A 27,025-nucleotide genomic window follows, 5' to 3' on the forward strand; every position below is an offset into this window, starting at 1 on the left:
AATAAAAAGAGTTAATATTGAAATGGAGCTAATAATGTCTTTCTAGCCTCAGAACATATCAATCTGTCCTGGGCCTCGCCCCGTGTGATACGGTTGATGGGGATCGCCGCTGTAAGCTCATCTCCTGCCTGAATCTAACTGGAGTGACTCTAAGCTATCTGTCTTCGGCTATCCTCGATTCGCAAAATGCAGGGGGGTTTCGCATTTATCCAGCTGGGCTTTGGGATTGCCATGTCGTGCTTGGCTTGGGTATATTGGGACATACGTGAAATGGATAAGCATAGAGTAAAGTGATTAAATATGCTAATACCGGATCTATATTGATTGTTGCCTCCACATCAGTGGATATCAAGCGCCTGGACGGGTTCTACCAGTTTGTGTAGTATCATCATTACATACAACCTTTCGGCATTATTAGCTTCAACAGATATGCGGATTCACGAGTGAGTAGACTTTATCAGAAAATGGGGCAATTAGCTGATTCAGTTCAAAGTACTGTGGACTTGATAAACGAGTTTCTTCGCTGCTTGATTCATACTGGGCTGCTAAGCAGGTAAGATCTGAAGGCTTTATTCTTGAAAGCGGTATCATCATGCTCAAACTTCAGTAACGGAACCTTGCTGTTTCCGCAGTATACTCGCAGTTGTCAACATTTTGGCATTTACCTTCATGGGGCAGTATGTGCGAATCGCTGTGAATTTTCCTTTAGGAACTTGTGGGTATTTTGAACTCAATGCAAATAAGTTTATCTCACACCTATATCATTCTGTCACAGTACATCTCGTTGTGGGTGGACATTGAATTATTGGTACCATAGACTGATAATGATCTTTCAGACTATCCTCGCAGTATTGAATGCTCGATCACGCGAGACGCCTGATTTGCCGGTATTTGAAGAGTATGAATTCGGTGCGGCAGGATACAAAGCTGAACTAAACAATGGCATGAGCAAAGTCAACATCGAAGGTTCTTTACGCATAGGAAATGTACAATTCTGGTCTACTTTTTTGCGTCATTTGACTCACAACCATTATGTAGCCCTCAATCAAGATTCCTCCAAGAATATTGCGAAGAGAACCCGCAATCACGGTCTTAGTACAACAGGTATATACATTTCACCGCTTATGGCCATTCGCTCAGCATAGTGTATTCTAGGAGACACACATTATCGGAATTTCCGAAACCAACAGCGATGATCGAAATTCCACGCTACGGCACCATGAAGATTCTGATGATACTGAGTCTGTTGATTATAGAGCCGACTTGGCGAAATCGCAGACGCCCACCATCTAGGCTCGTAGATTCCATGATAAAATCCGAATCGATGCAAATGGTAACCGTGCATTTGGCTCGGTGGTCGCTCTTCTCAAGGATACTTTCACGCCCCTAGTTACCCGGTTAGGCAATACCAAACACCTCTCGTTTTTAGTAGGACACTTCCGTACATATAGTTTGATAACCCCCCAACGTAATTTCACACTTCTAATAACACACAACTGTATTACGCCCATACAAACGGCTTTTAAATGACTGAAATAGTAAAAATACCCTCTTCGTCTTCTGTTTATAGCACCCTCTCCCCGGTCCTGGTTTTATTTCTTAACTAGACTAAGATCTAGCGACACCGATCCTGTGCTCCACGCTTCCGGTCACCATCAAGCACACTTATTTTCCTTAAAGACACTCTCCAAAATCCCTAGATAACTTCCTGACCCGAACGTCTCATCAGTACCGACACGGGCGTCCGCTCTTTATTTCTCGACTACCACTGCGATGGTTTTTAATCTGAACTTGACATTCGGAGCCGCCTATGTTGGAGTAATCTTAGCTGCCTTGTGAGTACATTGTATTAATCGGAGCTCAACCATAAATTAAACTATCCAAATGAACAGTGTGTATGGGATTGCAACTCTTCAAGCTTACACATATTGGCTAGAGCGCCGTCGTGATAGTACGCTCCAGCGATTCTATGTGAGGCCGAAATCAAACAGCTATATAATCTGTGTATCTCTGACGCTTTCTGACTTACAGGTCATGCTGTTATGGTGAGGAAAAGTGAAGAGCTAATAGGAGAACATACTGAACATACTGCCACCCTAGGTCCTTGGATACGTTCAAACTTATTTGCATTTGTCACATGGAATATTTTTACGGGATAAAAAACCATGGGAACCCATCTGCGCTGGCCAGGAGTACTTGGTAGGTACATTTATCCCTATTGATATTGAGCCAATAATTATGTTATAGGTCTTTTAATGTTTGTCTAATTTCCACACTACATAATGTGTACTTACCCGCGCATGAGTAGATGCAATTGGGCGTTACACCTATTATTACATTCCTGGTTCAAGCGTGCGTTTCAGTCCTTTTCCTATCACCGATCGTTTATTTTATTCTTATTTCTACTTTCTGATTCTAGCTACTTTGCACACCGGGCTTGGAAGTGTGAGTAATAGTTACATTGCTTGCTTAGCCAATAAGTCACATCCACCTAGTCACAAGGCAAGTGAGATCCAGCTTAATATCGCCAAAGGTGACACAGATTACTGGTGCAATTATCGTACGTCTGCTCATCGCGAGTGCCCCCTGACCCAAATGTATTTAACCGAAGTGGGGTGCACATAGGGCGTGCTCTCAATCGCACAACTAGCTTTTGGAATGAGCTATTTCAGCTCTACTTGGAGATACAGGGGTTTCAGCGACGGGAAAAGCTTCCGGGTAAGATGACTCATCATTCTTTGTTCGCTTGTTTTAACTGGAGAACAGTGGATGGCAATCGCATGGCTAGGTTCCGCCGCGGTATGTGACACCTTGATTGTCTATATGCTTTCTAGGGCACTTCTAGCACAACGCACAGGGTTCGAAAGGTAAGCATGAAATAAACTGCCCAATATATATGGAGATTTATTGCGTGCTCATTCTCAGGACCGACGCAATCATTAATAAGATTCTTCTATATACGGTCAATACTGGATTGTTTACCAGGTATTCGCATTTGACACCGGTTTATTACGCCAGCTCATGTTTTATGCTACAAAATTCACTCTCTCCTTGCAGCGTTGTTGCCATAATAGCTTTGATATTATGTTGGTCAATGCCCAACTTCGTGTACCTTGGCCCTACCTTTATGCTGGGAACATGTGAGTATCGATTCGACCGCCAGTGAATTGACCCCCCTTACGCTCTCTCACAGTGTACATCATTGTAAGCCTCTGTGCTAGGAGATACCTCGGAGAGAATTCATTTAGAGTAACTAACAACCTTCATAGACCTTACTGGCAAACCTAAACGCGCGCGGGTCTGATGGCTCAAAATCTATATATTTCGAGGATTCTTCAGACCTCGAGCAGTCAGTTCACGCGCAGTCCAGAGTTACGAGCATCAGTCGATCACGAGCCCATATAACTCCTTCGATCGTTGTATTTCAGGTAAATATTATCCGTCTTCCATTCGAATCGTTCCGAGCGCGAAGAATTGATATGTAATCCATAGGGGACTAGAGAGCATGATGCTCGTAAATCATTAGACAATTCAGCCGCAGGATTCTCCAAAGGTTCCGCACGGCAAAGTGCACCATTTTCCTCGCGTGCAACCGTAAGTCTTATACTCATATGCCGCAAGGGTAATAGGAGTTGAACAGGCCGTATATCTGGGGCTATAGATTGCAAGCTCAAGGTCTAGGAAGACTCTCGATGCGGCACAGATACATGATAGCGATATTGAAACATTGAATTCAATAGAAGCGGGAGCTAAATAAGATGCTGAGCTCAGATAGCTCTTCTCTTTCTTCCGAGCGCATTGTTGAATAAGATACGAATATTCACAGTCAAGCTCCTGGCTATCGTGCTTTCATATCTCTTTCCGATTGATTTAATATCTTTTATTTGGCTCAGGACAGTGCCACTATTCCATTAATACAGCTAGCTAACTTGGCTTCACGTCATTGGAGAACTATGGCATTTAAACACATTTTATGTACATCTCGTGTGATATGCTACAAATGAGCGAGAAAGAAGAGAGAACGGTATGGGTATCAGGCAAAGGTATGCGATGCTTGGCCGGGGGCGGAGATCGTGGTCACGTGAGTCGGACAGATACCGTTCCATATTGCGATCTCGGGATGGTGTACTGAGCGCGAAGTTTCCGACTATCCTCGCATTTTTAACACCACTCGCCATCCCTCAGTTTATGCTACATATTTAACGGTTTTATTTATTTATCACCTTTCTTTAACATATCGATTTCTATGATATCCATCCATGTGCGGCTCTCTGCCACCCCAAGCCCCCGATCCGGATAGTCGCAGTCTTGGGTCCCAGCCAACGCCCCCAGGCCTCTCGCGGGCGGCCACGGGCCCCCTCATGTACTGCGCACAGAACCTACAGTGAATACAGAGTGACCGAAGCATAGGTTAAGTGCATTGTATAAAGTTAATACAATGAAAATAAGTATGTATGAAATTGGCTGTAATGAAGGCTATTATATACTGACTTTAGGCACCAATTCTCTCCTAGCCTCATTAATACTAATGAGGGCATACCAAAGGTATAGCTTTCAGGTCATATAATACTGAAAAAGACATTTCCCACCGACACACTAGTTCTCAGGATTCTGCCACACCATAGCGAAGGTGATATCTTCAATAGATTAAATATGCAATAGATTATATTGAGGAGGTTTAACTAAAATATATGCTCGTTCTTAATAGATTCCCTCCTGGTAAACAATAGCCAATTGAGGCTAACTTGACTCATGGTCAATTAGTCATACATTCAAACGCATATGTGCATCGCGCGCTTGTAGTATTACATTGATATATACTCTGTATCAAGGGGGTGGGACATTATTACTTTGAGGTTCTGAACCACAGCCCCCAGCGCTGATCCGACATCGGCGTGAGTTTAGCTCCTGATAGGTCTGAGACTGCCGCGTCCAAACCCATAACAGTAACAACATCCAAAGGCAACTGAACCACAAAGTTCCGTGATGAAGTATCTCATTTCCTCAGGAGCTCGCAGCCAGCACCAGGATTCTGATATGTGGATAGTCCAAACATGTAGATTCCAAATCTCTAACTCTCATCATGCAAACGATCGACCTACCGAATTACACATGAGCCACAATAATCTAATTTCGACAGAAGTTAGGGAATGAAATCAGAACATTGAGAAGAGCAAACCAGAGTCTTTAACGTAATTTCTATTGGTTTACATGACAAACAGATTTGAATTCACTGTCGTATGATCGTGCGGCGTGGACATTTAGCTAGACTATATACATAGCACCCCCGCATAAGCTAAATGATCTTTTAGGCCCCCTGATCTCACAAAAGCACAACTACCGAACAATTCGCACTCCTCAGATTTATTGAGACACTCGCTTACACTTCAGAAGATTGGTGGACTTTAAGGTTGATCCAGGATGCTTGACGATACATTTGGTGCTACCTTGATAGGAATTATGCTAGCTACATTGCAAGTGCCTGTTCATCTTCATGAACTTTACCGAATTGATGAATCAGGATATATAGTATCCACGGGATATCCACAATCCAGGTCTATAGATACTGGAACATATAGACAGGATTCTAATCGTACTCGGCTCTACGTGAGTGATTAGGCTACTATTGTCCCTAAGCCAAAGATGCTTAAAATGAGAATGACTACTAGGTTGTATTACTTTGGTAAGCTCAAATTAGTCGTGTAGAATTCACCACGATTGGCCTTGTTCCTCGAAAAAGTGCGCATGCCAACATTTCATCTACTTTATTCAGGGTTTTAGATACATTCAGGGGGATCTGTATATGCCACACACAATACTATTATACAATCACCCATTATGATAATCCTCAGGCTATGCTGGGCACGACATGGTGAGAACATTCCCTGTTATGTAACTTAATTATGATGACATTATCAATCACTCTCCCCAGGTCTCTCAATGTCAGTGGCAACATACATCAGCTGGGGTTTTGCCTGTCTAATTCTGTCTTTAGCTTGCGTTATGCATGACGGCAATAATCACATTTATGGTGCAGTCGTAAGTTCATTGATTTGAGGTCCTGAAAATAGGACCTAGTATCAGCAAGCGCTCTGGAGCTCCCGCGGCCTGTGAGGGCTACGAGACCTACTAGAGCTTTGGGAGTTATAGAAGGGCTCCCCAGTGAAGAGAGGTACTACCAACGTACTGTCGCAGTTCGATGAGAGCACTCCTCGAACACTTGTCGAGAGCTGCCCCTGTAGAGAGAGGTGCTCCCGTAGCTCCCGTAGCTCCCGTAGCTCCCTAGGCCACTGGAAGCTCCAGAGGGTTTCCTAATGAGAACGGCACTTCTCTTGGGTTACTAACACACTTCCTAGTTTCCTTGCGCGACGCACATGGAATTGTGAGCACAATTTCTTTTGCAAGCTCAACTGGGGTGCTTGTTTATCTGATTGATATGATTTGCGGCTCAGTTGCAAGGCGTGTTCGACCAGCCCAGATACCCCCATACGCCATCAAAGTGCTCGGGGCAGTAATTGTTCGTATGCCCTTACTTCCTTGTCCCACTAGGACATCTACTTATTTACTGAGCGAAGGCAATGTTGTCTCTCACCCAGCTCTCGTTTGGTTTAGTAGCAACCGCTCTCGCCTGGAAGGTCAAGTACTTCCAGCTGAGCTCAGTATAGAGTAAGTCATAAGATCAACATTTTAAGGGCCACAGAAACCAACATCAGCTTGCAGTGGATGGCTATAGGATGGCTCGGGTCAGCGTCTCTCTGCGACCTTCTACTCGTCTGTTCGTTATCTACCATCCTTGTCACTCAGCGAACCGGCTTTAAACGGTAAGGGGTTTTTAGGTGACATGACTCGACCGACGATGCTAAACGGGTACGGGTTGTTCCGATTGGGACACCATATAGGACCGATATGTTAATCAATCGCATAATTATGTTCACTATTAACACAGGCCTACTTACTAGGTAAAGTATCTGCGTAGCCACAGTCAAATATACGGTGGCTGATAATTCGACTGAAACAGTGTGGTTGCGATTGCTGACCTATTTTGTTTTGCGCTATGCTAACAACCTTATTCACTTTGTAGCCAACTTTGTACTGGGTACATGTAAGTCACTGACTTTCGCTCCTATGAATGATCTAATGCTAATATCTCCACCTACGTTGAAATAGTATATATAATTGTGCGGCTTACATTTATTGGTTTTATTGCAGTATACTTACTAACTAAAACTCTGTTTATTGTTCTTCCAGACATTGTTGGCCACCTTGCACACAGGCGCGACTTCTAGCTCTTCATCTTCTGGTAGTGCACACTCAGGCATTACCTCGAGGACCAATAACCGACGCAATTTTGCTAAGGAGCTTCCCTTCTCCACTAGACCAGGAAGGGAGATGAAAAACACAAACGGCCCCCAGGTAGGCAGATAGACATGTATTGCCAACCCGTAATTTTTGCTTCAGTGTCGTCAAAAGCTGATAAGAGAAATGTTTTCTAGCAACAGCACTTGTTTCAAGTTCAAGTCAAGCGGGAGGTTTGTGTTCAAGGACTTCCGACCCATGATGATGGGTCTCGTACTTCAGTGGGTCGGGACGATGTGAAGTGTTACTCGATGGAAAACAACTCCAGTACCTTTCTGTAGCAGATGGAATGATGATATACCTACTTTTGGCCCCGAATGTCCTCTTCGAGCTCCCATTGAATTTAAGAGTTTTGGTTAGAACATTTGCCTGAATATGAGTAATATCACACCCCAGTCGTATTTGCAGGGCCAAAATAGCACTAAGAATTCAAGGCGCCGATTGACGAAGCGCGCCAATATGAACCATTGTTTGGTTCCAGATACAGAGGGGAAAGGTATACAACAACGCACCCGGAACAACCTGAGAGGCTAAAGTACCGGCAGAGCTCGCGGGGGCAGGGCCACCTGATAGCAACTACGAGAAGCAGGGAGACAGTTATATAACCGTGCGATTTACGTTTCTGCCCTTTCGTTATACTAATTCTCTAGCTTAAAATCCTCCCATCATTGGCTAAGGCCTTATTGGCTACCTTGCATACAGGCGGCAACTCCAACCCTTCATCTTCTGACCATGCGCAGTCGGGTAGTACTTCAAGAACCGGTACAAGTTCAAACTTAAATATGGATATTCTCCTTTCTTTTAGAAGGAATAATGACACTCGGGAGTCTATTATAAACAACAGCACTCAGGTAGGCCTGTGCATTCGTGTTATCAGGACTCCACTTGTTCATTAGCCTTGGTCCGGACAAAACTAATACGCCTAACGTTTCCTAGCGACCCGCGCAATTCCAAGTGCAAGTCACACGGGAAGTTTGCATTAAAGCGATCCCTTCAATTGATGGCGGATCTCGTATTCCGGGAGATCTGGAGACACATGACATAAGAAGCTACGGGCTGGAAGACAACCATCGCGACATTATGTACCAAAATCGATTGTAGTATATTCATAAATATTGAGTTTGGCATTACAGTGCATGTGTGACTATTTTCAAACGATAAGAGAGGTACCACTTGGGCTGTATGCGGTTTCTCTGCTTAAGTACTTGCTTGAGATCGGCACAATGTATTGTCGAACCTCTCGAACAATGAACCTGTTGGTCCTAACAGTAGAAACATCAATAGCTTACTAGCCTTATCTGATGTAATGTATATGGCACAGTCTAGGCATGCAATTTATAGCAGCAAAACTGTATTACTACCCCCAAGCGCACGGTTTGGTAAAGCATGAGCTGGTATCAGATATTGGAACACACAGAAGAAAAACGGACTAAAAGCCCTATCTTGATGGCTAATGCATATCATTGTTGTAATAAAACTCATAGAACTGACGTTCAACAAGGCGTCCAAACACCAAATAATATACTGTACATGTTTTTCATTACAATTTCCCTTTCTGAGTAACCCCCCTTTGGGCAGGAGTAAGTGTCTTCGCTTGATCTCTCAACATACGGCGCTGAATAAACGTTTCAGTATAACAAATAACAGATAATTGATTTGAGCCTCGCACCAAGATCTTGCCGCTTGGGTTCTTTGGTACAGCGTCGACAAACACCACGCCCCCTTCCAGCCACTTATATTTGATCTTATTATCGGCGACGAACTTGGGAATGACCGATGAGATGCAGTTTGTCTGACTGGAAATCGAACATACCTTGGTAATTTCTTTCCTGAGCGCGTCTTGGCTCTTCCCGCCCTTCTTTGCCTCTTCAGATAAGGCCACAAACGCTAATGGGATTTCTCCCGAGTATTCATCAGGGAATCCAACGACCCCGACGTCAGAAACCAGCGGGTGATCCAACAAGAAGCCCTCGAGTTCTGCGGGAGCTACCTGGAACCCCCGCACTTTGAGAATTTCCTTTAGGCGATCGACAATGAATACATCCCCGTCCTTGTTGATGACGACTTCATCGCCGGTATGTACCCAACCATTTACAAACGTTTCCTTGGTGCTAGACTCGAATTTTAGATCGGGCCATGGTGCAAGAGCGTTTTAGAGACTTACGCTTGTTCATTATTGGAGTACCTCAATGCCATCTGAGGTCCTTTTACTACCAATTCGCCCGGCTCGTCGAAGCCCGCGAGTGTGCCGTCCACCTTGACAACCTTGGCGGTGGTATTTGGTATTAGGCGTCCGGCACTTCCAGGAACCCCGCCGCTACCCATGTGTTCGAGGGGAGCCATCAATACAGTGGTGGCTAGGTGAGATTGAAATTGAGCTTTGGCATATATGCGCTGGGAGTCCATCCTTACCAGTTTCCGTCATTCCTAAAATGGTTCCATATGTTTGACAACATGAAAAAGAGATACGATGTGACTCACCATAACCTTGTCCAACGCTCACGCTCGGAACTTGCTTTATGAATTGGGCCGTGAGTTCGGATGAAAGGGGAGCTGCTCCAACCATGCAGTAGTGACAATGAGAAAGGTCATATCGTTTAGTCGCTGGATGCTGGAAAGGGAGATGTAAGAAAAATTCCTGTCTTGACCATCCATTACGAATGCATACCTTCACAAAAAGTACGACTTGTGGTGGAACAAGGCTATGACAACAAGGTGTCAGTACGGGCCTCGTTAAGGATAGCCAATATACGTGTACTCACTAGAGATGAGTGATGCGATACTTAACAATACTCTTCAGCATATCTTCGTAATTGAACTTCGGGATCACTACCAGAGGGAGCCCCGCGAAGATATTGAAATGGGTCTAAATTACTAATATTAGGTTATCCAGAAACGGAAGTAATGGACCATGCGTACCACCACGATCAACCCGTAGATGTCTATAGGACCCAGGATATACGTGAGTTGATATGCGCTGGCTATTCAGCTGCACTTACGAAACATGGGCAACACCGCTATGGCCACATCGCCACGCCTGTAGCGGGCTGCTTTACGGGATAGTGTTGGATCTGTGATCCTGTTGTGTTTCGCCTTCTGCAGCACATTTGCAAGCACGCTATGGTGTGGGATTGCAACGGCTTTTGGCTTGCCGGTAGTTCCACTATAAACCGCTCAGAAGTGCTGCCAACTATCTCAGCACAGATCCATACCTAGAAAACGAATAAAAAGCGATTTTGGTTTTGTTCTCCCCCGGTGCGAGTCGCTTCTCTACAAAATTAGGCTTCGAGTCAAGGCCCTCTGGTAGTTAAGTCGAGATCAATAAATGCAGGAAAAGAACGTGCGAGTATATTACCTCGTACGAGCTGGTCAATGTTGGCAAAGTCGCCAACACTGGTAGTTGGTTTCGCTTCGAGGAACAATATGATTCGCGTGGGAGACAGGCCAACTTTTTTGGCAGCTGACAGAGCTGTTTTCAAACTTGCAGGATGCACAAACAGTAATTTGGCTTTCGTAGCCTGCAGGCATCGTTTAGTAATTCCCACACGCGCAAAATAATGCCAGCGCATACCTCGAGTTGATATACGAGCTCGTCCTCTGTGTATCCAGGATTTGCGCAGGAGACGGCAAGAGAAAGCCGATGAGCCGCCCAAATTGTAATGGGGTAGTCGACATTGTTTGGCGAGAAAATACAGACTACGTAGAAACGCGGGGTAAGTTGGTGTGGCGCTTAGCGGGGGGAGACCGTTTACTAACCGACGTCGTCCTCGGCTGTATTGTGTTAGAATTTAGTAGCTATTAATAATAGAACTTCTGCTTTACTCACCTATATCCGACCATCTTGTACTAATGGCGTTTGCCAGACCCCATACACGCGAGCGGATCTCTTCGAAACCAATTCCTCGACCAGTCTCATCCTCAATGATCCAAGGACTGTTTGCGTCACGTATTGGGCGCAAAGGATGAGTGGAATCGAGCATAAACTGAGGTACAGTCAGGTCATCTCGGGGGTATTCTGGACCTTCAAGAGGTGCGACTTGGGAGGAAAAGGTGCCGTCTGGATTGCGGGACATGACTGGGGGTGTTTGTTCAATGAGAACAAGTCGTGCTAATTAAATAGCCAAGTGGGTGAAATCTCGGTAAGCTCGGGTCGTGGTATTCTCGTCAAGAATTTCCTCAAGTCTTCGTTCCAATCTTGAACTTCTGGGCCAGCTTTGGTAGAGCCCCGGGCGGAACTTAGGCCGGGTAACGTGTAACAAAATCAAATTCTAGTGACTCTTGTATGGGTTTATGTATGTAAGAAATACGAAAGTCACCAAAGTGTGCTGACCAGGCGTACCAAGTTGGGTTCGGCCCGAGGTATGAATCTCTGTCTTTAGGTGACACTAAACTTATGTCTATTACATTTAGCAACGTTCCCACTTGATTAGCACCTGTCTCGCCTGCAACAAGGTGTTTCATAATCGTCCAATAGAGGGCCAAGTTTGAGTTGAGAAGTAGGTATAGGCTCGAAAACAATCGGACGAGTCTCTATTCATAGATAAGGGATTCTCACACCCGGGTGGGCCGGATAATCCTTTTTCCGATGGGATGAATTGGAAACAGGAGTAATATTATAAGCAGGGAAGCCTCTTCTGTTGACAGACACAGTATATACCGGTAATCCAGTGTTCCAAAGCGATCGCATATTTGATTGGGTATACATGACCTACTAACCGAGGCCACTCTATATGAAGAATCCGGTAATGGACAGGTAGAGATAGTGGCATTTACAAAGGTGGTGAACCGATTAATTCGCCAAGGTGCGTTTATCCAGGAAAGTCATAAGTGGGAATAGTGACATTGTTCTCGGTCAAATCGTGAAAACGGTTCGAGCAAGTGCTGTCAGAGGACTAGAGCTAGCAAGCAGTCAAGAACGATGCGATCTCACAGGCAAAGAGTTACCAGCTCTTCACTAACTTGCAGATGTCATGAAGCAGAGTTTATGAGCTCGCAAGGTACACGACGAGTGGCGTCTTGTAGACGTATATTGCAAATCAAACGTCAAGCAGGCAAATCTAGGGGTACGGAAAACAGAGAGCTTATGAGCAAAATCTCAAATACGCATAGAGGGCACTGGGAGGAGCCGCCACTCGAATTAATGCCCATAGTCGTGATTTGTGCTTTGTTAGAAAACGTTTGAGAGAACCCTGTGTCAGGTAGCCTTGAATTCCCGTTTCTATCAAAGCCCACAAGGGGCATTATTACCCGCGGCTCCGTCGTTCCCTCCAATATATGTAACCTGGTAGCTTGGATATGCTTTAGTTTTGTTAAATTTTGACGGTTTGAATTGATATTAAGCATCCTAAACCACTGGACACAATTGTTCGATACTAAAACAAGACATCAGCGCATACAAGCACCGTGCGCATGTTATTCATACAGCGCAAAGTCCTCTTTGATCAAATATAGATATGGTATGTATAAGTCAACGTGATTAATGGACATGGTACAGGAACTCAACTGTCATAGTCGACCAATTAACGCCGCAATGTAGTCGAGGTCCTCAACTCTTTCTGTGATGGCCCGCTCTCCATCATCGTCTATTCTCCCTTCGTCACCTGAACTCTCAGTCTCGAGATTGTTTTCCTCCTCGTCCACAGAGGTCTCAAGCTCCTGAAAGTGACTGCTTACTAACCAGCTCGAATCACGATACCGCGATTCCAAGTTTTGAACGACCAGGTTATCCACTGATGAATAGAGAATGATAACAGCATCTTTACTTCTAATTCTTTCCTTTTCTAGAATCCTCGAAACAACTGTAGGATCTTCGGCTTTATGCTCGAGAGCCTTGAAGAAGCTTTCCGGAGTATTTGTGTATATACGCAATGTGGATATGGGTAAACCCGCATTCTGTCGGGCGAGAGCATATTCTGCTATTACCTCGAGCGATGCGCGGATATCCTTGTAATTAGGAATATGAAAGGTGATATGTTTTAGGTCTGGACGGGCATTGGGCTCATCAAGCATCGCACTGATACACTGGCGCCCCGCAGCTAAATGAGTAATATCGGGGAACACGCCAAAGAGTTCGGCGTATACTTTCGGTTGCCAGAGCATATCAAAACTCGAGATATTGCCAAGATTCAATTTGCGAACTAAAGGAAAGATGGGTCCGCATCCGAGAGTTTCCGTGGGAAGCGTGAGACTTTGTAAGTTTCTATGAACCCTCCCCTTTGAGAGGTAAGTGGGTATACTCCAATTTCGATCGTCGTAAAGATACTCAGCATCTCCGCGATCTATTGGGAACTCGAGCTCAAGATTTTCAACATTGGGGGCATCGATGATTTTAAGGAGCTGGAGTCCACACATCTGGTACCGCCCAACTTTGAGAGAAAAGTCCCGGAGCCGCGGCAAAGAAATGCGGAGTCGGTCAAGAGTAGTATACTCAAGTCGCTGTCTTGAATTCGCAAGGTTGAAAGCACCAATATCCAGTTCAAGTAGCTCTAAAAGAGGGTTTTGAGACAAGAGTTTACTTACACTTTCCAGAGATGGAAAAGGACTATCGAATTGAAGTCGGGTCAAGCACGAGAATATGGACGAGGTATCAGATAAGGTGAGCAGTGAAGGAAGATTGGCCACTTCAACGTGAGCTAGCTGAGGATGAACAGGCCCGCGAACCAACGTAGAAGAATCGCTGATTTCCTCTCGAGTATCCGATCGTGTTTGTTCGTCTGGTAAACTCGGTACCGTCGGCGTACCACCGAGATAGCCTCCTCGGACAAAAGATAAAAACCGCAATTCTGGCATAGGCGCTTGGCTAACCAAATTGATCATCTCATGCAAAGGCCTATCTTTCCTCGAATAAGCAATCAAGCTTCTCCAGCGGTCCATGCTACCTCCGTAACTGACAATCAGTTGGAGCGTCTGAAGCGCACGTTCCGCCTGCTTATCAGAGTCAAAGAGGAGTTCGTTCTTTGGTCCAATGTAAGACGCCCTCATTTCCAGGTGGATATCAAGTGGACAGCTTCCCGATCGGGAGATGTATAAATGCGCACTAGGATGGGGCGGCGGACGAGATATGTAAATGTGTCTCCAAAGCTGGATATAGTGGTTAGTGAAATTCGTGACTTATTCAAAATCGACAAACTCGTGGGGTTGCCAACGCAGCGTTCCTCCAATGACACATACTTGCTATCGAAATATCAACCAAAGCTCTTGATGATATTGGCCACCGACGCACTATGGCCATATCCTGAACCCACATAAAACTGCATGACTGAGGAACTCCCTGCATATCTTTTGCGATTTCAATAATTGAAGCTAGAATTTCGATTGGGAGTCGGTTGATCAATTGCGCTTGATGTTGCGATTTATGGTCATGATGGGTCTCAAGAACGAAATCAATTATAACGAAATAAGTGCCGGGCCAATACCAATTCACTTACTGAATCATGTCCAGTGTCAAGTTCGGGGAAGTTTGTTGAGATACAAGTCATTGTATGAGTGAGTTGGTGGTGACTGTAGCTCCCCATAATGACATCGATATCGCGCACCCATGACAAAAGGTGGGATGATGACTAAGCACATACCAGTCTCTTCACTCAAGAGAGAGTATGCATGGGAATGTAAGTCCCTTAGTCCAAGTCCACAGTATAATTAGTGTAATCAGTCCTTGTCACTTCCATAGGTCCCCATCTCTATTGATAAAGCTGATTCCAAAATTTATAAACAGTTTCCCCGTAGTAAACATTTAAATCTTCAAAGCTCTTATAGACTTGCCCATCGCGGCTACAACCCATTCTCCGGGCTGACTTTGGATGCCACCGCCTAGGCTAAATCCAGCCATTGGAGGAGACCATGCCATGTTGCTGATTTCACCAGGCCCAGTCCAGGCCAATGCAGGATCAAACACGGTTCGGGTAGTACTATCTGGTGGCCGGGGAGAGGCTAGACCTGGACCACGAGATTGTTGCTGATTGGCCGCACTTGCAGCTGCCATTGTGCTTGTCAAATCCCATACTAGCCTGGCAATCATCACCTAAGAAGCACATGTGTCAGCAAATTGATCAGGCCAAGGTTTGTATTAAATTTGGACTGACCCGCAGTGGCAAGCATACTCCCTTCCGCTGCACCCCATCCGATCGCGCTAACTGCACCGCGATGAGCTTTGAGTTCTACGACAGGTTGTCCTGGATTGCGCATATCGAGAACTTGGACATTTGGGCTATCCATATGGAAAGTCGCAAGATAGTTTGCGTCAAGTGGATTGAATGCTACGCGTAACAAGGAAGCAGCGGTCGTTCGCTGGGTTCCGTCGTCAGTTTTGACGGGGGGAGGTGGCGGTGTGGGTGTTTCGTAGAGAATCGTGGAGTGTTCCAGAGAGCGAAGGTCGAATGCACGAAGCGACCCGTCCGCGCCAACACTGACGAAAGCGTCTGTGCTATGTGGGACCCAGGCAACATCATACACCTCACGATCATGAGCGATTAATTGGGTGACGGCTGTACTTGAGGATATATCCCAAACGGTGCATGTGGTATCGATAGACGAGGTAACGATCAAAGACGGAGATATGGTATTCCAGGCAAACGAGGTAAGGGGCGGCGTGGATGGATTGGGATTCTTACTCTGGGGCGAAGGATTAATACGAATTTGCACCGATTAGAATGATACGTACGCTAGATAACGCTATTTTCTGGCTGAGCTTTCCTCCTAAACCGATATTTCCCTGTCTCCCAACATAACTTGTTTGTGAACCAGGTCCAACGCCCCCATCACTCTCCGTAAGGAACTCCCAGACGCGTAAAGCATCACCAGTCGTCGCCAACAATTCGGCTCCGCTTGTTTTGATGGGCCAGCTTTGCCCGACAGCACTGGCAGGTTCCCATTGTAGTCTTGTAGGAGGGTAGCCGTGCATTGCTTCTGCCAGCACTACAAAATCAGACCCTCCTCCACCTCCATTCGCGCTGGCGCCCGAGCTTGAGTTGGGGTTGGACGATCCTTCAAGCAATGATGATTCGTCAGGGAGCCCAATAATGGTTATTCTATTTCTATAATCCTCCACAAATGTTCCAAGAGCAATACGGAAAGCAGATCGCGCACGAGATGAATTGGGCCCATGTGTATGGCACCAGTCAAGGGCATAGACCGGAGATTGCGATTCATAGTGAAGCACCGTACTTGCCGACATAGTCGCACAGAGAGCTCAGCCACAGGCAGTCTACAGAGGATTGGGCACTGAGCTTCTCGGGAAATAGAATCAAATCAGGAAGCCGATTATTTGGGCGATGGTATAGATGGTTGTTCAGGTGCGGGAGCAACGCAAACGCCGAGCGCTTCGCTGCATCAGGGATGGTCCATTACACGTTTCAACTTTCGAGTCGTGGCCACCACGACATTTCGCGATTCTGAAGGATCTGACCTCGACTTCAACAAAACAATAACATTTACAGCGCGGGAATTGTTAGTTTTGGTATCACTGCTTTTTTCTATATCAATAAGACTGTTTCCTAGTGGTACTCTCTCGTCATGACTGAAAGCCGATCAGAGAAGTTCTACTTCGAACGCGGAGATATTGTCCTTCAGGCATGTGTTCACATACTATTTGGAAAAAGTACAAGTACCAATTTACTCTTCTCTCAATTATCGATTCCACCCAGGTGGAGAATACGATTTTCAAACTCCATCGCGATATATTGGCACGATATTCGGGCTTCTTCTTTAACATGTTCTCAATGCCAGCAGCCGACGTTCTGGAAGGAACAGCAAGCAACCCTTTAGCCCTTCCAAGCAATCTTTGCACTGCTTCATTGTTCACAGTTCTATGCGACTTTTTGTACCCAGTGTAAGTCTTTGTCTTTCCTTCAGCCTCATCATTTACGAGATATATGATAGACGCATGGGGCAATTTCCGCATGTATCGATTGCAAATATAGATCACTGGGAGGCTGTACTCAAAGCGACCGCTGCCTTACAAATGGAAGATACTCAGCAATATATTCTGCAAAAGCTCCAAGAAGACGCACCAAATATCAAGTCTAATGCTGCAAGGATTCTCCGCCTAGCTCTTGATTATGATGATAACTCGATATCAAATCTCTTATTCGGTGCACTATTTGTCCTCGCTTACCGGTGTCAGCCAATTAGTCCGACAGAAAACGTGATTTTGGGAGAAAAGGCTATCACCTTGGTCAACTATACTCGGGAATCTGTTCGCTGTTGCTTTTTCCTCGGTAAGGCCAAGGCTAAAATTCAAACGAATACATCCTGTGACAAGGAGAACTGTAAGACTGCCATCTTCCGAAAAATAATTGCGAATATGCAAACTCGGCCGCCGCCTAACAGTGTGTATGACTGTAATCCAACTATTTTTCACATCACATCGTCACAGGGGTTGTGCGCGACTTGTAGCCCTCGGCGGACAACGATCGCGGAGTCGCTTAGGTCAAATTTGTTGGATGAAGTGGTGAGGAAGTGTTATACAGATACACAGTTGAATTGGGCGGAGAGCTCCAGACGGGATAATGAATTAATCTCAGATTAACAGACTTAGTTATGAACTTGAATGTTAACGACCCTGTTCTTGAATAATGATGTTTTAATTCTCAATTATGTTATTCCTCCATCAAATCATCATCCTATACGAGTTTCAGGTCTATCATCAGCCACCACTCGTTGTAAACGATCATTCCAAAATTTCTCAACCTTAATTTTGTCGGGGTCTGTTAGGTGAACCTCACTTGTCGATTCATCTACTTTCCTGTAGGGTAGTGTTAATCCAGGCCCAGGTCCTCTCAGCAAGATGTTTAGAATTATGATGCCATATACGCTTAGAATGGACGCATATATGTGCTTTTATCCAACCCGAATACTCGTCAACATTTCCAATGGTCGCCTAGAAGTCAATGCTGTGAAAAATATAACTAGATCCGCTTATCATGGTGACTGCTATTCAATGGACTATTCGATAAATCCCCAATGATACCATCAAGAGTTGGTGCCTAAAGGGTAGTGACATTCAAGGTACAAGAGCTGCCAAATGCCCTATTGCACCGCGGAAGCGATTCTTGCGTGTTCGTATATATAATCCGGTTACTTACGTATCGCAAGACAACCATCGACCACCCTCAATCTGGTTGTGCAACTGTACCTGGGCTCGTCTATTCTTGCTGTATCCGAAGTTGTTTTCGCCTTTAATTAAGATTATTTTTCTGAATTAAGAGGCAGCTGTTTTCTCCCCTTAGGACTGCTATAGCGATGGCTGAAAGCCAAGCTGAAACCCATTATTACCAGCACGGCGATGTAGTCATTCAGGTATATTTCTACCTACTCGGGAATTCCGTATTCGACTGTGCTTACGCTAACTCTTCCAATTCTCGCCACAAAGATAGAAGGCACGCGTTTTAAACTGCATCGAGATATTCTATCACAGCATTCGTACTTTTTTCGTGATATGTTCTTGATGCCAACACCCAATAATGAGGAAGGGACAGAACAAAGGCCGCTTCTCTTGCCAAGTGACCTCTGTTCACTGAATGTGTTTGAAACCATCTGCGAATTCATCTACCCGGAGTGAGTTCCAGATGAGACGCGACCTTGTTACTTCACGACTAAATTTGGGATCCAGATCTGTAGGTATTTTTCCTAAAATAACGGCCAAAGATATAGCAAGCTGGGAGCCAGTTCTTGCAGCAGCTTCGGCACTTCAGATGGATGGTACAATACGATACATTTTACAAAAACTTGTCGAGGATTCTTCCCAGCTTCTCCGGTCTGACGCTGCGAGGTTTATGCGTCTCATTGCAGATCACGACACTCTTCCTCTCTCTCAACTGGCCACGAACCTAGTGGGACCACTCTGTGTTTTTGCTTTTAGGCGCCAACCTATCTCTCCAAAGGAGTTCTCTATTTTGGGTGAGAAGATGTCTGCTTTGGCCTACCATACTCGGGAAAATGTGCGTGACTGCTTCCTGGTCGATCAGGTCAAGTTGATCGGCAGCATTCAAACAGACGCAGCATGCGGACAGAAGGAGAGTTGTAGGAAAGCCATTTTTCAACAGATTCTGGGGAACATGGTAAACAAGTCGAACGATACATCGCATACAAATAACGATCAGTCCGATATATTTCGGATTACCTTTGAACAAGGGATTTGTTCTATTTGCTGCCCACAACGTTCGAAACTCGCACATGCACTCATGTTTAACATGGTAGAAGGAGTAGTCAAGAAGACGTACTTGGAAATGGTGTCGACATGGGAAGGAAGAGACTTAAAGCTGGAAAGTGAATCAGGACTCAGCGGCGAACAGAATCGGCCGCCGACTTTTGCTTAAACTATGCTTTTGTCGCAATAATGCAGTGTATTTGCATTTGTAACTGTAGGTTTACCCAGGCACTGTGCCCCCCTAGAGTGCGGAACTCCCGCACCTTGGGCACGAAACTGGCCTGTTCCGGGGTTAGCCATCGGACCAAAGCACGGAACACATCCCAGTGTTACGCACCTTGCTGGATCAGTCCCCCTCGTTCCGCACCCTTGTTCCGCACCTGCGAGCCTGTTCCGCGCCTCGGCGCCGGAATCCTATTCCATGACGTCTTGCCCTCGCTGCTGTTCCGCACCCTCGTTCCGCGTCTTGGAGTCGTTCCGCAACTTCGCCCCGTAAGTTAGCCTCGTCGGTGTCCAAGCCCGCAACCGTCTTGCGCCTACCCGTGTTCCGCACCTGCTTCAGTTCCGCACTTTTCCTGCGGCACGCAACAGTTCGCTGGCTCATCAGGCTTGTTTGCCGCCAATGTAAGAATTACGTACCTGCATGCATGTTCCGTACCTATTCTCCAGTTCGTGTGCGTGAGTAGTTAAGATGAATTGGCGCTTTGTCGTCGCCGATGCAAAATGCAGAAATGAATCGAGAGTGAATTGCAAGTGTATGACATCCAGGAACGCGTCCGCAGGCGCTCAGCGCTTGCAATTCTGCGTGCCGGAAGGGGATGAACTGTAGGCCCAGAAGCTTAACCCGATGGCTGCCGGGTACAAGGCAAATGCGTCGGCTTTACGCAGCATCCCGACAAGCTCCTACCTGTAGATCAAATGAGTCAACAAACCTTACAAAAAATCCCTGATTCTTTGCAATTGGTCATTCCACCCTGAATATTGTAACACAAAAGACAATATAATATGCGAATAGACAATAAATACAGGCCACTGCGTTAATCTATAAATTCTGGGTAAGCAAAGGTATTATCAACGCTCCTGTCAACTATCCACCATCTATTACCATCCTTTATGCGTCCAACAGCACACTGGATAGTTGAAACGTCAACAACCTCACCCGTACCCAATTTACCCTTGTACCAGATGAGCTTCTTGCCTTCTATTTTGTTGCTCTTGACCGTGCTTTGTATATTTGTGCAAGCAATAGGTATTGATTCTTCTTGCGGCTTGGGTTGATGTTGGGGGTTTTTGGCGGGATTGTCACGACAAATACATGCCGGAGTTTGCCATATTGACTTTCCTCTTTGAGGCGTTTGTTTGCTGAGACTAGGTTGGCGTCCTGGTCTACCATAAGCTTGTACTGAGCCATAATGTTAAATTTAGTGTAAAACAGCTAAGTAATAAACACTTACGCAAACAAATGCTGCATCCCTTCCGTTGGAACGCAGCTTGTGATACCCACATGCATGAACCTCATCGCCCCCGTTCCCAATCCAAAGACGTCCCCACTGCTCCAGCTCATCAGGAATAAGCTCCTTGGCTACGTTGGACAGTATCTTGAATGAAGTTGTGAGATAGCGCATGATTTGTTGTCTTAGATGTTGGTCGACGGGAAGGAGGGTTGAGTGTGGGCTTAATAAGAGCGCAAGGGGGTCTACACAAAATGAATATATTATATTCTAGTCAGAGTACAAGAGGAATACTCACAGCCACGGACAAGTGCTGCGCCGTCAGATTCCTCAGCTTGCTTTCAGCCCGTGAATGGTGTCTTGTCAACAAGTTGATACTTGTGCAGAATAATTTGCAATTGTGCTTGATTGAGCACGCGCTCATCAATGTTGGCATATGGATATTGTTGGCTTTTGACCGAGTTAACAACAAAGCTGCAGAATTGCTCCATTGGAAAAGCCCAATAGCACCATATTGGACCCATGTACTCAATGGAATTGGCGACGTGGAGGAGGTAATGAACGTTGACTGGACAGGTCTGCAGTTGATTCTTGTTGAACTGATAATATATTCTGGTATTAATTTACGTCAATAAATGGACAAGTTAAACTGTAAGATACCCACTGTTTGTACTCTTCAACCCATTTGGCAAGCCCTCGGCATATTTCTCAAATTTTGTCACGTGGTAGGTCAAATGAGACAACAAGCCGTAGAAGTCTGACAAGTCAAACAAAATGCTGGTAATACTGTTTGTCAGAGAACCGCTTATACAGAAGCAAAGGAGCCATTTGTGTTGTGAGTATGTTCCAGGACTCTGCAATGAAATGTGACGGCTTGCGCGGGTCGGGGACGGGGCAGCCAAAGGAACCAGGCATAGTACGTTTTGATGTGACACAAGCATCACAGAAAGCGTTCCACGCATTAAGCCTCAAATGATAGTCTTCAAGACCAGCATCCAGATTGTTAAAATCACCAGTCCAAAGCTCAATAAGTTGCAGGATCAGATTTTGCCAGACCATATGCATGAGATCAACAGGAAATGAGCGCGGGATTGACACAGAGGGGACGCAAGCAAATAATGTAATGCCTTTGATGCCAGATTCAGTTGCAAGTTGTTTTTGCTCTGCCGTGTTTTTGGCCTTAAGCACTTTGAGCCCAGTAGCAGTACATTGATTGTGTTGGACCAACAACGCATGATACAACATAGAGAGTGTGACGGGGGAGATGAATGGGCGTATGGTTTACTCCTTGGCCTCTTTGTGCTCAACTGCAAGCAATCCCTGGCGTTTCTCTGCAACACGGGCTGCACGACGTTTGCGGGCGGCCTGGGGCAATGTGAGTCATGGGCCGCAAGAATAAGAGAAACACACACACCTTGTTCTTGACATGCCTGGCCTCCATCTGGTTGGTGAGGACCTTGGTGCGGGTCTTCTTGGCCTTGGCCTTGTGGATAAACTCCATCAAGACACGCTTGTTCTTGAAGACGTTACCCTTGGACTTTTGGTAGAGCAAGTGGTACCTGGCCATCCATCAGCACCGGGGAGCCACCTCAAAAGCAATCCGATGAAGAGTCTGATGACAAGCCAACTCCGGTTGTCAAACCCCTTGGCGCAAAACAAAGGGTCAAGAATGCACTAGCGGTACATCCCAAGTTTGATTGTTGCATTGCCTAACCCAAGATCTAGGTGCCAAACCACGCCCACAAGAAGGCTTGCACCCAACCAATTGAAAGCTCTGAGGACGAGAGCATCAATGACCCCAAGCCTTCGTGCTCAAAGTCAAAGGGGAAGGGAGTGGTAAGTAGTATGCTTATATTCATATGGTTTTGTGTACAATACAACAACAGGCTCGCAAGCGGGTGCGCCAGGTAGCCGAAGATCTCGGCAACGATGGGGAACCAGCTCCAGACCTTGAACGTCCGGTGACAAAGCAGAAAGCTAAGGAGGCCCAAAAGGTACGTGTTCTAATTTGAATTCTCACCTTGCTCATTAGGAAAGATTGCAGAGCAAGGCGCAGAAACAACTCGTCGAGGATGACAGCGAATCCAACCCAGCCCCGGCCAAATTGCGAGGAAATAAACACATACAGGTACGTCAAATGAGATAGATTATTGATTTTTATACTCATACATAGCAGGAAATTTACCCACCTGTCAGCTCAACGCTTGTCTCCAGTACACCCCCTTGTCCTGCCAAAATTGAAGAACCCGCAAGCGCAGAGGAAGAAGCTACGCAGGAATATCCATCACCTCTTGCACCCAGTACCCCGACTCCAGCTGTGGTCCCACGTCTTGGTTTGGACAGCCCTGAAGCCGGGACCCGCGAACATTGCACTGGACCCAACAGCGACAAGGACACCCCGGTGCTTAAGCCCGCCCAGAAGAGAGCTCAGCCCAGCGCCTTACCAGCGCCTTCTCCCCCTGCCATCACCTACGACGAATCAGTTGATGCAGGGAAGAAGCGCAAGACTCCACCCGACGAGCCTACCGCCGCCCAGGCCAAGCGCAAGGGCGCGAACACTCAAAAAGAACAGCCAGCTAAGAAGGGTTGAACAACCGCAACCTTGGCGGGGGCGGATGAGGAGATGGTCGGACCCAGCGCAGCCGCTGAGTCTCAGGCAGCGCCGAAGGGTAAATGGGGGCGAAAGGCAAAACAAGAGTTGATCGATGCTACAGACGCATTGCTCGGGTGAGTTTTTCTTTTTGTTTTTTCTTCACTTTTCACATCACTTATAACTGCCTTGCTAGGGATCCAACCCCACCCGCTCCCGGAAGAAAGACCCGACAAGTTACCAGAGCCAACAAGCGCTGAACTACGCACACGACTTGGCTCCGAATTTCCCCCTCGTTTCGATTCCCTCGCCTCGTCTATCCTCTCGTCTTTGCTTTCGTTTCTGCTCTTTCAGACTCCCTTTAACGCTTTTTATTTGCTTCTAATTATTTCGTTCGCTTTGCCTGTGTTTCTCCGCTGTCCGTGCTGTATCATCTCATCTCTGTCGGACTTGCACCCTCCATTTAACTTAAACGCCTCGGACATTCTTCTTTTCGGACGATTTCAGCCTTTTCTTTCGATCTTCTCCTTCGGAAGTTCTGGGGCCAGCTCCCGGGACACCCGGAGTTTAGGCCCGGACCGCGTATTTTTGTCATATCTTTTTCGTGGCAATTTTCGCAGTTAGCATGCGGAAGTTCCAGCGGTAAACCCCGGATCTTCCGGGGCTCGGCCACGGTTTCAAGTTTTATGTCGTATTTCAAGTTCGGAAGTTCCGGCAGTGGGCCGCGGGACACTCGGCGTTTAGGTGCGGAACAGAAAGTTGTCCCGGGGCTGTATCGTGTATTATATGCGGAACGACCGCGAAAATATATATTGTAATGTGAAACTGTAACGTAGGATGACCACGGAATAACCGTGGCTAAGAAGCGTAACAGAGTAATCCAATGATAAAAATGTCCGCTGTGAAACCCCGGAAATGGTCACGATTCCGAAGGTTCGGAACAATATGAACTGGTCCGCGGCCAGAGCCTGGAACTTCCGCACCGTAGCCTCGTTACCTCCCGCAGGCAAAGTCCGGAATATTACTCCCGGAAGTTCCGCACTCTAGGGGGGCACAGTGAGGGTTTTATTTGTCTATGCTGTCACAATCTTTGGCCCATTGAATAATATATCCGCAATATATATAAATGGGGTGTACTTAAGTTACATATGCGTTGATCTCAATATACACAAATTATAGAGCTCCAAAATATATGTGCGAGATATTTCACTAAGGGATTAAGAACTAAACATGGAAGTAATTAACGGGAAACAAGGGCGCATACAAGTTGACAGGTCAAAACATGCCGTAAAAATATGACTGCTAGCGAACACGAGCAATCGCGTAATCCATGCTACTTCAGCCTCCACTCCTATGTACCCTAGACATGCCTCGCGCGTCTCCACAGGCTCTGTTTCGTGGTTTCACAGCCTGGCAACCTCAATTACCATCCACTATTACCGGTAAGGCATTCACGATAGCAATGATATGTGAGCCGAAGTAGGCTCATATATGTCCCTTTCCGGATCGACATATTACTCAGTGTAGCTCAATAGCAGCTGAGAGCGCCAGAAATGGCAGCAGTCTGCTGCTCAAGATAGCTGTTATCGATTGAACTTCTTGGCAGATTCTTGGTTGTATCATTAAAATTAAGAACCTATCGGATCGAGTTCTCAAGGCGCAGTACCTGCCAAACGCCCTGCTAGACCGTGGAATCTTTTCTTGCGTGTACATATATATTATGGTATGACTTGCTCATCGAAGGCCAGTTCTCATTCACCCAATCCAGCTTTGTATCCTTGCTTAGACTTTACCTCTTTATGTGTACATTTAGCTATATCAATTATTAGGATCTATCTACCAAGTGCCAACTATCACGTCATTTTTACTCTCTTGCGAGAATGACCCAAGCTCGGGATGAGAGGCATTATTACCACCATGGGGATGTGGTCATTCAGGTACGTCTCTACCCGTTCACGAACGATAAACTATCATAATCTAAGAACATCTCTTTTACTTTGTACGGAAAAGGTTGAAAAGGCGCACTTTAAACTGCACCGAGATATCCTATCAAGATACTCATGCTTTTTTCGTGACATGTTCTCGCTAACAACATCCAGCAACGAGGATGGAACAGAAGAAAAGCCAGTACTCTTGCCGGCGGGCCTGTGCTCATCCGTTGCATTCAAAACTATTTGTGATTTTATATATCCAGAGTGAGTATTTAAGAAAAAGCTATATATTCCATCCTTTATGATTATGTTTTATCTTTCAGATCCGTGGGAATATTCCCTACTGTGACTATCGACAATCTAGTTGGGTGGGAGTCCGTTCTTGCAGCAACTTCAATCCTCCAGATGAACAGTACGACGCAATGCATTATGTTAAATTTAACCAGCGCCTCTTCCCAAATTCATCAATCCGACGCTGCAAGATTCATGCGTCTCGTAGTAGATTACGATACTCGCCCCCCCCTGGCCACACACCTAGTAGCGCCACTCTGCACTTTCGCTTTCCGGCGTCGTCCTCTGTCCCCATATGAATTCTCAAGTATGGGGGAAAAGGTGTCGGCTTTAGTGCACTACACTCGAGAATCCGTACGTGACTGCTTCCTGCTTGATCAAGCCAAGTGGACTGGCAACATTCAAACCGGCCTGATGTGTAATCAGAAGGAGCGTTGTCGGAAAGCCATTTTCCAGCAGATCCTTGAAAATATGGTAAACAAGCCAGGGGATAAGCCATTTGAGGACGACGACGAGTCCAGTATATTCTTGATCGCCTCCGAGGAAGGAATCTGTACCTCTTGCTATCCGCAGCGTTCCAAGCTCGCGCACGCACTCATGTTGAGCATGATCGAAGGAGTGGTTAAGAAGGCGTGTTCGGAAGGAGCGTCCGTATGGAACCAAGAGAACTTGGAGTCTGGTAATAAATCAGAACCAGATAAGGAGCAGATTCGGCCGGTGGGTGCTGTTTAAAGTGGATGCACGTGGTCATACATATTTGATGGTGCCTCTCATTCATAACTTTGGTTTCACTCGGGCTTTATGTCATCTATTTTGTTGAGCTTTTGCCCTCTCTCCCTCGTATTTTATGGTCCTGCCAATCTGTACATATAACTCACTTGATCGTAATTTTTCTCAATACCTCTGTAAGCGGAAGTGAGGGATCATAATTCATGCAGCGTCTTTATTTTGGATGGGGGTTTTGGCAAGAGTAAAGTTCGAGGCTTACTGGGCATACCAGAAATGATTTCATACTCCCTGCTATCGAAGCTCGTTTCCGATTTCTATCAGATGTTGGTGACCCTGCCTGGTAGCCTGTAGAGATGATTAGATTGGCGATTACTTTTGGCTTCGACTCAAACTGGTGAATTTACAATTCGCTCTTGCCCAAGGACGTCTCTATACAATGGCAACCGTACCTTCTATGGATGTCTGATCCAGATAGTGTTTCAGCAAAAGGGATCGAATATTAAAGGCTCGGTCTCTGACTCGCGCTTTGCGT

At 45.9% G+C, this 27,025-nt stretch overlaps 9 protein-coding genes across 9 annotated transcripts; 5 read left to right on the forward strand and 4 right to left on the reverse strand.

Annotated features, from left to right (window-relative positions):
- Positions 1 to 669: 669 nt before the first annotated feature.
- On the forward strand, positions 670 to 2,203 carry RhiXN_10244 (uncharacterized protein; the record flags this gene model as incomplete). Its single annotated transcript, XM_043330060.1, has 10 exons — positions 670 to 715; positions 776 to 786; positions 837 to 986; positions 1,039 to 1,104; positions 1,156 to 1,241; positions 1,302 to 1,441; positions 1,730 to 1,835; positions 1,893 to 1,971; positions 2,032 to 2,045; positions 2,101 to 2,203. 10 exons carry the CDS (start codon positions 670 to 672, stop codon positions 2,201 to 2,203), a joined length of 801 nt encoding a protein of 266 aa, XP_043184157.1.
- A 6,693-nt stretch (positions 2,204 to 8,896) lies between these two features.
- On the reverse strand, positions 8,897 to 11,429 carry RhiXN_10245 (AMP binding enzyme; the record flags this gene model as incomplete). Its single annotated transcript, XM_043330061.1, has 15 exons — positions 8,897 to 8,971; positions 9,026 to 9,118; positions 9,170 to 9,467; positions 9,521 to 9,713; positions 9,769 to 9,783; positions 9,838 to 9,967; positions 10,025 to 10,058; positions 10,119 to 10,222; positions 10,276 to 10,298; positions 10,356 to 10,519; positions 10,569 to 10,656; positions 10,712 to 10,874; positions 10,928 to 11,052; positions 11,113 to 11,127; positions 11,183 to 11,429. 15 exons carry the CDS (start codon positions 11,427 to 11,429, stop codon positions 8,897 to 8,899), a joined length of 1,767 nt encoding a protein of 588 aa, XP_043184158.1.
- Positions 11,430 to 12,861: 1,432 nt separating this feature from the next.
- Positions 12,862 to 14,337, reverse strand: RhiXN_10246 (F-box-like domain protein; the record flags this gene model as incomplete). The annotated part of the gene is made up of 1 exon (XM_043330062.1): positions 12,862 to 14,337. One exon carries the CDS (start codon positions 14,335 to 14,337, stop codon positions 12,862 to 12,864), a length of 1,476 nt encoding a protein of 491 aa, XP_043184159.1.
- Positions 14,338 to 15,088: 751 nt separating this feature from the next.
- On the reverse strand, positions 15,089 to 16,528 carry RhiXN_10247 (WD repeat-containing protein; the record flags this gene model as incomplete). Its single annotated transcript, XM_043330063.1, has 3 exons — positions 15,089 to 15,357; positions 15,438 to 15,966; positions 16,016 to 16,528. The coding sequence occupies 3 exons, from the start codon at positions 16,526 to 16,528 to the stop codon at positions 15,089 to 15,091; spliced, it is 1,311 nt and encodes a 436-aa protein (XP_043184160.1).
- A 544-nt stretch (positions 16,529 to 17,072) lies between these two features.
- Positions 17,073 to 17,748, forward strand: RhiXN_10248 (The BTB (BR-C, ttk and bab)/POZ (Pox virus and Zinc finger) domain; the record flags this gene model as incomplete). Its single annotated transcript, XM_043330064.1, has 3 exons — positions 17,073 to 17,182; positions 17,233 to 17,681; positions 17,729 to 17,748. 3 exons carry the CDS (start codon positions 17,073 to 17,075, stop codon positions 17,746 to 17,748), a joined length of 579 nt encoding a protein of 192 aa, XP_043184161.1.
- Positions 17,749 to 18,790: 1,042 nt separating this feature from the next.
- On the forward strand, positions 18,791 to 19,670 carry RhiXN_10249 (uncharacterized protein; the record flags this gene model as incomplete). The annotated part of the gene is made up of 2 exons (XM_043330065.1): positions 18,791 to 18,909; positions 18,965 to 19,670. The coding sequence occupies 2 exons, from the start codon at positions 18,791 to 18,793 to the stop codon at positions 19,668 to 19,670; spliced, it is 825 nt and encodes a 274-aa protein (XP_043184162.1).
- A 1,032-nt stretch (positions 19,671 to 20,702) lies between these two features.
- Positions 20,703 to 21,126, reverse strand: RhiXN_10250 (Transposase family Tnp2 protein; the record flags this gene model as incomplete). The annotated part of the gene is made up of 2 exons (XM_043330066.1): positions 20,703 to 20,903; positions 20,956 to 21,126. 2 exons carry the CDS (start codon positions 21,124 to 21,126, stop codon positions 20,703 to 20,705), a joined length of 372 nt encoding a protein of 123 aa, XP_043184163.1.
- Positions 21,127 to 22,378: 1,252 nt separating this feature from the next.
- Positions 22,379 to 23,802, forward strand: RhiXN_10251 (uncharacterized protein; the record flags this gene model as incomplete). The annotated part of the gene is made up of 8 exons (XM_043330067.1): positions 22,379 to 22,495; positions 22,549 to 22,632; positions 22,678 to 22,788; positions 22,839 to 22,946; positions 22,997 to 23,080; positions 23,129 to 23,537; positions 23,595 to 23,679; positions 23,739 to 23,802. 8 exons carry the CDS (start codon positions 22,379 to 22,381, stop codon positions 23,800 to 23,802), a joined length of 1,062 nt encoding a protein of 353 aa, XP_043184164.1.
- Positions 23,803 to 25,618: 1,816 nt separating this feature from the next.
- On the forward strand, positions 25,619 to 26,496 carry RhiXN_10252 (uncharacterized protein; the record flags this gene model as incomplete). The annotated part of the gene is made up of 2 exons (XM_043330068.1): positions 25,619 to 25,737; positions 25,797 to 26,496. 2 exons carry the CDS (start codon positions 25,619 to 25,621, stop codon positions 26,494 to 26,496), a joined length of 819 nt encoding a protein of 272 aa, XP_043184165.1.
- Between the last annotated feature and the right edge of the window lie 529 nt (positions 26,497 to 27,025).

Source organism: Rhizoctonia solani, chromosome 11, assembly GCF_016906535.1.
Source record: "Rhizoctonia solani chromosome 11, complete sequence".
NCBI lineage: Eukaryota > Fungi > Basidiomycota > Agaricomycetes > Cantharellales > Ceratobasidiaceae > Rhizoctonia > Rhizoctonia solani.